Raw genomic sequence first — 11,520 nt, forward strand, 5'->3', positions numbered from 1 at the left:
TTGTAAAAGTTTCCGTTTTGAAAATAAGTAGGAGTAGAATTGTAATCTAGATAATAAAGCTCTTTGTTCATTTATATGTTTGATATGGCTGGCCCAACGGCTGAATCAAATGGGCTGAATTTTAATTACCTCCTATGAATTTCTACATGAACCGTACAGAGTGATCCTTGATTCTCTTGGATTTAGTTTTCAATGTGAATGGTTGCTTAGACGTACATACATCCCTTCAATACGCGCATACATCCCTTTGATATGCACATACATCCCGTCAATATGTCCATACATCTCTATAATACGCGCACGCTGAAATATGCAGATTGCACGTCCAATTTTTTATTAAAAATCTTTACTCTTGGTTAAATTTAAAAAAAACCTTGCCATCCCTTCACACCAAACTTTTCCCATATTTTGTCGTTTAGCGACTCATGTTCTGTTCACTTCTCATTTACTAAATTCTTCTCTTTCAACATTTCATTTCCTTTCTCTTTAAATATCATTTCCCTTCCTTCTAATAATTTTCTTTCCCTTCCTTCTTCCCTCATAATTTCCGTTCCTTCCTTCTCATGCAGAGTTTCCTTTCCCTTCCCTCTAATAATTTTCATTGGGTTCCTTCTTTCACTACCTTCCTCCCTCATAATTTTCCTTCCTTCCTTCTCATACAGAATTTCCTTTCCCTTCCTTCTAATAATTTTCTTCCACTTCCTTCTTCCCTCATAATTTCCGTTCCTTCCTTCTCATACAGAGTTTCCTTTCCCTTGCCTCTTATCACTTCCTTTCCCTTCCTTCTCCTATTATCATTTATTTCCCCTGCTTTGCATTTTTTTGTTTTCATTTTTCCTTCTGTCTCTGTCTCTCAATATATGTACTCCCCTTTCCTCATCAATTCATTCTATGTTTTCATTTAACCTTTCTCCTTTTATTTCCTTTTTTCATTCTTGAAAGATTTTTAATATTTATAGAAGTATATTGTCATCTTATTTTGTTTAGCTAAGCACTAGGCAACTAGGCATATCAGACATCAGGGCTTTGACTGCAGTTCACTCTAAACACACAGTTTATATATACACTACTTCCTTTCATTACATCGCACTATGGAAAGTTGATAATGAAGGAGTAAACAACCTAATAGTAATAGTTTTGGTTACATAAAAGTGTTCTGCAGATTAAACTATACTTTGTTTATACTCCTCCCAGATCAAGTGGCTCTTATCATTATTTCTTGGTTCAAATCAAATTTTATTTCTTGTCCTTTACAAATGAATCTTACTCACAGTGCAAGTTCCAAAGGTTTGCAACTTGCAAGCTCTTATGCTGAAATCAAAGAAATTTTTCCAATAACTTGTTAAAATAAAATGATAAAAGCAAATGCTTAAGAGTTCTAAAATGTACATCTCTATGGCTTCAAAAAAGTAAAAATATCAAAGGCCAAGGCATTGTGATACTTGAAAATCGAGCAAGAGATATAAGGTGATGCAAATTTTCATTTATTTTTATTTGAATATATATTCTCTATTGTTCCAGTAATGGAATATATTATGGTGGGAAACATAAAGCTGGTTTAGGAAGACGACTGTGAGACTCAAGTGATGATTTTAATTAGTTAAACTGGTAAAGCTATAATCAACTGCGTTAGGATTCCAAAGTTTTGTAGGTTCTGCATAACGTGTAAAAATAAGAATTTTTTTTAGCTCAAGGCACAATTTTCAGAAGTTAAAATGAAACTGAAATTATAAAAACCCATCTGCCTTGAATGAATGATAAAAGACGCAAACCCTTCCAAAGCTGAAATAGAAAGAGCTTGAGATAAACCTGGAAACCAAATGGAGCAGCAAAACAAAACAGTTAAATAACTTAGATAAGAAAAGAGCTAAAATTGGAGGCAGGTTTGATATAGCAGCTACATAGTTAGTAGCTTTATTAAACATCAAAAGAAGCAGCTTTTTAAAAAGCTCCGCTATGGTTGGAGGCGGAAGAAGCTCCGCCCTTCTCTCCCTGGTTTCCCTGGTATTTGTAATCTGTTCCCTATTCGCCTTCGTCGGGAAAAATCTTGTAATCGGCGGCTGGACGGCAGATACTTCACAGATATCACCACTCAGGTTGTTCATATTTTTTTTATAAATTATACAACTATTTTACTTTCGAGGAAGGGGGGGGGGGGTTGTGCACAATTCATTCTTTAAAGGTTTCAAAATGTAATATTTTTTAGAATTACACTGAAACTTTTAAACTTTTGAAATTACATAACTTTTTGCATCTCTTTTCTATTTTTGTTTCTGGCCCCTAACCCTGCACTTGCTGGGAATCACATAAAACAAAAAACTAATTATTTGAATTTCTAGTTGAATTTTACAGTTCTACTATAAATAGTTATAAAAAATTGTTGATTTCAATCTTAAGCTATGTGGGAGATTACATTGGTTTCCTTAATCTTCACGTTTATATGGGTTATTGGAATTATTATTGAAAATATCTGTACTTGTAGCTGGATGATGCAGTAATTATTATAATTTTCTGTACTTTAGCTGAATGATGCAGTAATCATTATAATTTTCTGTTTATTTAGCTGGGAGATTGCAATAACCAATTTATTTTTATGTATATTTAGCTGAGAGATTGCAATAATCATTATAATTTTCTGTATATTTTCTTGGGTGATTGCTAATTATAATTATAATAATATAATAATCATTATAATTTTCCGTATGTTCAGATGGGTGATTGCAACAGCTGTATCGGTTATTGTTGTAACCTACGGACACAGCAGACGTTCATTATCAACGTCGGGAGCTCTTCTGGCCCTTTTAGGATTGTAAATTAATTTATGAATTCAATCAAAAAAAATTTGTATTGCAGAATAAAAATGCTGTTCTTTGTTTTATATTGCATGATTATTCGAAATTTTGTTGAAATATTTCTAAAAATTAATTTATCTTAAATTAGTTGGGTTTTGCTTGACCCTGGCTCATTACAGTTTTTTCTTCTCTCTTCTTGCATTCTTCTTGACATCAAGCAGGGTAAGTTTACCTCCACTTAGTTAAGTTGACCTCCAGCAGGGTAAATTGACCGTAAGCAGGGTAAATTGTCTTTAAGCAGGGTAAGTTGTTGACCTCCAGCAGGGTAATTGGACCTCCAGTAAGGTAAATTGACCTTAAGCAGGGTGAGTTGACCTCAAACCGGGTAAGTTGACCTCAAACAGAATAGGTTGACATCTAGTATTATTGGTTTACCTCAAGTAAGATGATTTGACCTCGAGTAGAAATAGTTTGCTTTCTATTTAATTTGTTGGCCTGAAGAGGGTATCTTGAGCTCCACCTAAAATTGCAAACCACCGCTTCAGTTTACTGACATTTGCTTCAGGTTATTGACCTTCACTTCAGTTTATTGACCTTTGCTTCAGTTTATTGACCTTCGCTTCAGTTTATTAACCTTCCCTTTAGTTTATTAACCTTCGCTTCAGTTTATTAACGTCCATTTTATTTTATTGACCTCTGTTTTTTTATTAATGATTTTATATTTTGATCTAAAATAAATTAATCTGACCTCAATTGACATTCTATAACCCTTAAATATTAGAGGCTGACCTCCTGTAAAAAGGTTTACCTCTATGAAGGTGTGTTGAAATGACCTTTAGTTACCTCTAGGAAAGAAGTGTTGATCCTAAATAAAATAAATTAGCGGATTTGATTTGGTTTTCAATAACTATTCAAATTAAACTTAGAAAAATACTTGTTCAGAGGGTAACCATTGAATGTTTAGGCGACCAAATACCGCCAAGATTTAAAGAAGAAATTTGAAGATGATTTTAAAGAAGGTGGCCAAAGAAACTGGCTGCAGGTGAAATTTAATCCATTTCTGCAGAGCTGGAAACTCTTAATTCCGTTTGCTTAATCTCTATATCCATTGTAGGCACTTTTAATTTTGTGCTTAATCCTCTCTTTTGGATATACATGTTGGGTTCCGAATGATGAGAGTTCTCTTGTTGGTTACGTGCAAAATTTCGCGGTTTCTGATTGGCTGTTAAGTTTCTGGAAACGACTTTCTGATTGGTTGAATTTTAAACACTTTTCTGTATATCAAATAAAGATTAAATTAATCTGCAGATTAACAATCTCGATATCCACAATACAAGAGTTTCCAGCTCAATATATACGTCGAAAAATTATCGATAGTGATCTCTACTAATCTTACTTGATTTAAAAAAAATAATATTTAGCTTACAACTGGATTTTCGACCATTCCTGGAAAATGTCGTTGTCAAAAGTAACTCTCAGATCATAAAAAATAAAAAAAATATTTTGGTATATCAATTATATACGAAATGCTTCGAAAAATTACCGATGATTATAGGTTGTAATATCGGAATGATTTGTTTGGAATTAAATTGATTTTTTTACGATTCGAATCGTATATTGCAACTTTCTGAATTTGTATGGCCACGTTACGTTCTTTAGTATGAGTCGATTTTAACAATTTTCTTTAGACGCAATAGATATAAGTAGCGATCACCATCGATAATTTTTCGACGTAAGGCTACCCCCTTTAATTTTTTGCGAATACTCCGTTTAATTCATAAAATAATCAATTTTTCTGAAGGTTTTGTGTAATGGAGGAATGGCAACTGAATTAGCACTCTTGTATCTACTAGACGTGGGATCCTCAGGAAACCCCAGTCATTTATTTAAATATATTCGTTTAATCTTGTTGAAGAAAAAACCACAATCTTAATCGTAGAAGAAACCACAGTAGGGAAAATGTAGTGTCGGGCAAATGTATTTCGGGCTAATGTCATATCGGGCAATTTTAACTCGACCTTTTGTATCCACTCCAGGGCAGGGGTGTATGTTTTATTGAAAAATTATTCCCTCCCCCGCCTCTGTTTGAAAATTCGTTTTTGTTCCCCAAATGGGAGGTGTTTATTGAGGTGTAGGAGGCCTTATTTGAAGTAAAAAAATACTTTCTTATTTTAAGTAACAACTTGTCTTATTTGAAGTTGAAATCACAGTCTTTTTTAAAGTAAAAACCACCATTTTCTTTGAAGAAAAAACCAGAGTCTTATTCATAGTAGAAACCATTTTAAGTGAAAGCACAGTCTTATTTAGAAGAAACCACAGCCCTATTTTAAGTGTAAAATCCACATTCTTATTCAAAGTAGAAACCACATTCATGTTTGAAGTTTAAATGTGACTTAGGACCCACCCGATATGCTTAAAGCAAAAAACTTTTGATCTAATACTGAGGGTTGGTTTAGATTTGCCTGTAGACTTCAGGCACAGTTATCGAGCTTCCTGGCTAGGTTGGTGAAACACTTGGGATTTAATATTTTATAAATATTTTGATTTAATAATTTAAAAATCTGACAAAAATAAAAAGGGTAATAAAAAAAATTATTTATCTTTTTTGTAAGATAGAACAGACCAAAAAGAAATTCAGAGATAATCATCTAGATGTTTGTTTGCGTTTCTATGTCTTCCAAAAAAGAAATATTTTTTGTTTACATAAGCAAAAACTTATGTAAAAAATGGATAATTTAAATAAATAAACATTGAAGAATGTGAAACTGTAAAATCTAGGTATTGGAGTACTCGGTGCTCTCTCCTGCTGCAACGGGGACACGTGGGCTAGTGAGCTTGGAAGTGTACTCTCAAGGTTCCCGCCATTTTGTTTATTTTGAAGAAAACAATGTCTAATAATAATTTTTTTAATTGCTCAGTAACTATTGATGATGAGTGATGACATAACGGTATGGTGGACATATTATAGATTAAAAATGCAATTTTTTATTGCTCGAGTAACTATTGATGATGAGTGATGACATAACGGTATGGTGGACATATTATAGATTAAAAATGCAATTTTTTATCACCATGGAACCTTATTTACTTAAGAGAGTTTATATTGGAGATATCATGGTTTTCAATCTGAAAATTGATAAAGGGCTTGAGTCTTTGCCACAAAATCAATATTCTAATGTCTATATCTTTGTAACCTGAGAGTGTAAACCTTTTACATTTCAAACTTAGATTATTTGAGACAACAGAATTCATAGTTTGAAATATCTCAGGTTACATTAAGGTTCTCAGATATTGAGATTAGAAAATCAGAGTTTGTGACAATTCCTCAGGCTGTTCTATATTTCTCAATTCCTTTTAGGCTGTTCTATAAAACGACTCGTTTTAGTTACAATATGTCATGTTGAATTTTAACATTTTATAATTTCCAGCGATTCTCCATTAAAAGATTTACAACGGTGCCATTAAAACCTCTTTCAGATTAATAATGTGAAAATTGTGTCGTTTTCTAACTTGAAATGTGTTTAATTCTTACAACTTTCTCCAACTTTCCGTGGCAAGAAATCCGTAAGTTTCTGTCACAACGAAACTACGAAACTATTTTTAACTTTATCAATTTATTTATTTATAAATTTTTTACGAAACTATATTTGAACTAATTTGTTCAATAGTAATCATGGATATCTCATTCAGAGATTTGAATCGGACAATAGACATGCAACTCTATGGACATGCAGCTCTATGGACATGCAATTTTATGGTCATGCAACTTTATGGTCATGCAACTCTATGGACATGCAACTTTATGGTCATGCAACTCTATGGACATGCAACTTTATGGTCACGCAACTCTATGGACATGCAACTCTATGGACATGCAACTCTATGGACATGCAACTTTCATGGTCATGCAACTCTATGGACATGCAACTTTATGGTCATGCAACTCTATGGACATGCAACTTTATGGTCATGCAACTCTATGGACATGCAACTCTATGGACATGCAACTCTATGGACATGCAACTTTATGGTCATGCAACTCTATGGACATGCATCTTTATGGTCATGCAACTCTATGAACATGCAACTCTATGGACATGCAACTTTATGGACATGCAACTTTATGGTCATGCAACTCTATGGACATGCAACTCTATGGACATGCAACTCTATGAACATGTAAGTCTGTGGACATGTAACTCTATGGACATGCAACTCTATAGACATGCAACTCTATGGACATGCAACTCTATGGACATGCAACTCTATGGACATGCAACTTTATGGACATGCAACTTTATGGTCATGCAACTCTATGGACATGTTACTCTAAGGACATGCAACTTTATGGTCATGCAACTCGACATTTAAGTGAAAAACCATTTTAAAAATTAAATTTTCTATTTAGAGGAGATCCTTGGCTTATTACATCACTAAGAAGGGTTCCAAGAGGAACTAATGGCGGAATATCTATTCCAGGTTTAAAAATACAAGTTTTACTCTTAATCAGTAGCACAATTTTTATTTGTGGTTTTAAACAAAACGACATTTGTATTTGTTGTGATCAAAAGTAATACCATCTGTCCAAACTGCACAGTGCATAATTACTCTGTATTCTGTGTATTTGACTATTTAGTACCAGGAGTGGAGTCGTCTTTTTATTACATAGTTTTATAGGTCGCACTGTATGATTTGGTTTCGAGTAGTTATTCACTTAAATCCACCTTTAGGCTTGTTGTTGAGCTTTGTGGGCGGGCTAGTCATAGGTGTGGCATATTGGCTCGGGGTCATCTGTACATCACTAGGTAAAATACGATTAATTGATTTTTATTTTAAAAATATTAGAATTGGTAAATAAAATGGTTTCAAGATGTTGGTTGACAATTTAAAACAACTTGAATATGAGGGTTCCTTTCTTCATTTTGTTAAGTACAATATTCATGAAATGTTGCATATGTGCATTATATGCGTTTGTTTTAAGTAAAATAAAATAGGAGAAAATTGTTTTCTCCCCACTTTTCCCCCTTTTTCAATATTTTTAATAGATTCTTCACAAAAAAGTCTGATTCGAAGGCAAGCGACTGTAGGGCTATGTTCTAACTTTTTATAACTTTTTCGTTAACGGTTAGTCCCAACCGTTAAAAAATAATATTTTCAGTTAGCCGTTAATTTTAAAGGTAAGAACGGAACAACGACATTTTCCGTTTTTTAAGTACCGTTAGTTAACAATTTAAATTACTAACGGTGTTAATGGAAAAAATCCAAAAACAGCTCCAGCCGTTAACAGTATAATACATTATAAATTGCGCGAAGTGCTAAAAAGTTTGTTAACTGTTTAAGAAATCGTCAACGGTAATTACAGTATTAACGGTTTAAGAAATCGTTAACGGCACAACTGTTCAGAAATCGTTATTGATTTATTACAGTATTAACGGTTTAAAAAATCGTCAACAGCATAGCCGTTAACGGTTAATTACAGTATTAACGGTTCCTGAAATCATTAACGGTCTTTTGTAGTATTAAGAGCGTAAAACAAATAAAAATTCAAGGTTTTACAAATTCTAAAATTGTTTATACTGAAAATTTGCTTTACTTATTTTATGCCTAATTATTCCCCTATGAGGCTTGATTAAAGAAGAGTAAATAACAAAAAATATTTCAAAGTTTTTAAATGTGGGAAGTTTTTAAATGTTAATAATCCTATGTGCAAGTTTTACTATAATTGCATGTTGCTCAAGACAACGCATTGTGAACTCATTTTATTTTCAACTTAAATTGCCTGTCTTTTCTACATTCTCTACATTTTTCTTTTAACAGTCAATGCTTAAAAGATGAAATTATTTTCGAACTTTCGAAAACGGAACTTTGCCCATCCCTACAAGCGAGGTGTTTTTTTTGGCAAAATTTAAAACATTTGTCTTCTTGGATATCAGGCATAAGTATGAGATGCTTTACAGGTACACACACATAAAGTTCAATTACCTTGCATGTACTTTACTTTATCTCTCCTTCAAACAAAACTAGCAGAAACAAAGTATTATTTCTTAAATTTTATTATACTGTTATGTTAGTAATAATTAGTATTTAAACTAGAGATAGTAAAAGACATTTTTGAAAATGAAAAACTCAACTTAAACTTAAATTCTATGAGATGAAAATAAGGACAGAGGTCCAGAAAACCAGAAAATAATTATGACTTGTAAAAGTTTCCGTTTTGAAAATAAGTAGGAGTAGAATTGTAATCTAGATAATAAAGTTCTTTGTTCATTTATATGTTTGATATGGCTGGCCCAACGGCTGAATCAAATGGGCTGAATTTTAATTAGGAAACTCATGGATACCCTTGGGGATGACATAATCTAAGTAGATTATAAGTTTTTTGTTTTAATTCGATTTTTAACGCAACGCCTGGCACATCAGCTAGTTTGAAATAAAAAGAAAGATTACAAAAAGGCGGTTCAATGAAAAAAGTAGATTAAATCCAAATAAAAAAAATGGTCTTTTAGAACCTCCAAACTCAAGCCTTCGTGGCTTGGCATTTAAAAATAATTGTTTTACTTGCTTTGAGGGGAAGGGGGTCTACGCCTTCCCCCTTTACAGGTCTAGGGTGGGGCACTGTCCCCTTGCCCCTTCCTGTATACGCCATTGAGGGAAGGTTAAGGTTTTTCCGATCACTTTTCACCTATTTTCCCATATTTTATCATATTTTCCTTCATATTTTCTTAATTCATAAATTTATTTTTCATGGAAAAAAAAACAAAAAAAACATTTTGCACACAGGCCTCAATTAGATTGTATTTGTGTAAAAAAAAATAATGAACAAACTAAAAAACTGACTTATTGATAAAAAAGCCTAACGCCACCATCTCTAGTCTAGACCAATGTTAAGGTGGAGATCTGGCCCGTGCTCCTGATCAATGGAAAATTATTCTAGTTGGAGGCATCGGAGGCCTACTGGGGAGCATCATAGATTCACTCTTAGGTATTTATTAATCATATCGGAGGCATCGGAGGCCTTCATGGGAGCATAATTGATACCCTGTTAGATATAAATTATTCTTGTCGGAGGTATCGGAGGCACCCTGGGGAGCATCATGGACTCCCCACTAGGTGTTCATTGATCATATCGGAGATATCGGGGGCCCTTGGGAGCATCTTTGATTTCCGCCTAGGTTATAATTAATCATGGCGGTGGTTTCAGAGGCCTTCTTTGAAGCATAGATTCTCTGTTAGGGATAATTCTTCTTGTGGGAGGTATCGGAGGCCTATTCGGGAGCATCATAGATTCCCTGTTAGGGATAATTCTTGTCGGAGGTATCGGAGGCCTACTTGGGAGCTTCATAGATTCCCTGTTAAGGATAAATTCTTGTCGGAGGTATCGGAGGCCTACTTGAGGGTATCATAGATTCCCTCCTAGGTTCTCAATTGTACAAGTGTACAAGTGTACAAGTGTACAAGTGTACAAGTGTACAAGTGTACAAGTGTAGACGTGTAGACGTGTAGACGTGTAGACGTGTAGACGTATAGACGTATAGACGTATAGACGTGTAGACGTGTAGACGTGTAGACGTGTAGACGTGTAGAAGTGTAGAAGTGTAGAAGTGTAGAAGTGTAGAATTGTAGAAGTGTAGACCTGTAGACCTGTAGACCTGTAGACCTGTAGACCTGTAGAAGTGTAGAAGTGGCATGTCCTATTCACAACGGTGACCTTTAAAAATTAATTATTTTCTATCGCGTTTTCTCTATAAAAGTGACCTGCAGAATTATGCTATGAAAAAATTACGGAAAATCACAAATTTAAACACTTTGATAGAAAAACGACAATTATCTTCCTCATTTAAAAAAAATCAAAATAGATGAAAATTGTTTAATAACTGTAGAGGAACCAAAAATTGAAATGAAGAGTATTAAATTTGTATGATTAAGGTGCAAGTTTGCAATTCTCCGGGATAGATGAAAAGACTGGAAGGGTGGTGGAGGTAGCCAGAGAAGGTGTTACAAAAGTATCAGGTCAGTTCCAGGATTCAAGTATTTAATAGATCATTACACACTCAGTCATTAAACCACATTTTCACATTGAAAGTATTTTAATGAACAACTGATGTAATGTATAAATGTATAAATGTATTAATGAATGTAAATGAATGAAAAGTAAATTAATTTAAGGATGAATGTGTAAATGAATAGATGTGTGAGAAAAGTTACAAATGAATGAATAAGTGAGTGTATATAATTTATATATTATACGTGGATCAAAAGATATAAGGATGAATGTATAAAAGAATGAATAAATTAGTTTATAAATCAATGTTTAAAAAAACAAATAAATTTGTAAATGAATATATGAATGCAGGGTGGCCAAAATGTACGGATTGTACGGATTGATTTTTTTTAAACCTAAAATTGTACGGATTGTACGGATTTGTTTTCAAATTGTACGGATTGTACGGATTTTTATCCTGGAAAATACACCGTTTTTTTAAATTTTTTACTCATTTCAGCAAATTTTTCATGAAAATAAAAAAAATTCTCGTCAAAATGAAGTTAGTTTAACTTATTTTCTGCATTCTAAATAATATTAGATTGATTAATGTTTCAATTGACAATCAAAATTCATTCATAATTTTCGAGATATGTCCAAGAAGTGTTTATTTGAGAATATGTTCCATAAGTACTTATTTGATTGCTTATTCAAGAAGATGTTCCAGTATCCTGTACCCAGTATCCT

General features: G+C 33.2%; 1 protein-coding gene across 1 annotated transcript; it reads left to right on the plus strand.

Annotated features, from left to right (window-relative positions):
* Nucleotides 1-1,427: 1,427 nt before the first annotated feature.
* LOC111696563 (transmembrane protein 19) lies at nt 1,428-10,843 on the plus strand. The gene is made up of 11 exons (XM_023466197.1): nt 1,428-2,096; nt 2,711-2,805; nt 2,941-3,014; nt 3,757-3,834; nt 4,594-4,660; nt 5,249-5,293; nt 5,571-5,646; nt 7,201-7,271; nt 7,523-7,597; nt 9,682-9,774; nt 10,719-10,843. Exons 1-11 carry the CDS (start codon nt 1,957-1,959, stop codon nt 10,826-10,828), a joined length of 924 nt encoding a protein of 307 aa, XP_023321965.1. The 5' UTR covers nt 1,428-1,956; the 3' UTR covers nt 10,829-10,843.
* Nucleotides 10,844-11,520: the final 677 nt, after the last annotated feature.

The sequence above is a fragment of the Eurytemora carolleeae genome, unplaced genomic scaffold, assembly GCF_000591075.1.
Source record: "Eurytemora carolleeae unplaced genomic scaffold, Eaff_2.0 scaffold159, whole genome shotgun sequence".
Taxonomy (NCBI): Eukaryota; Metazoa; Arthropoda; class Copepoda; order Calanoida; family Temoridae; genus Eurytemora; species Eurytemora carolleeae.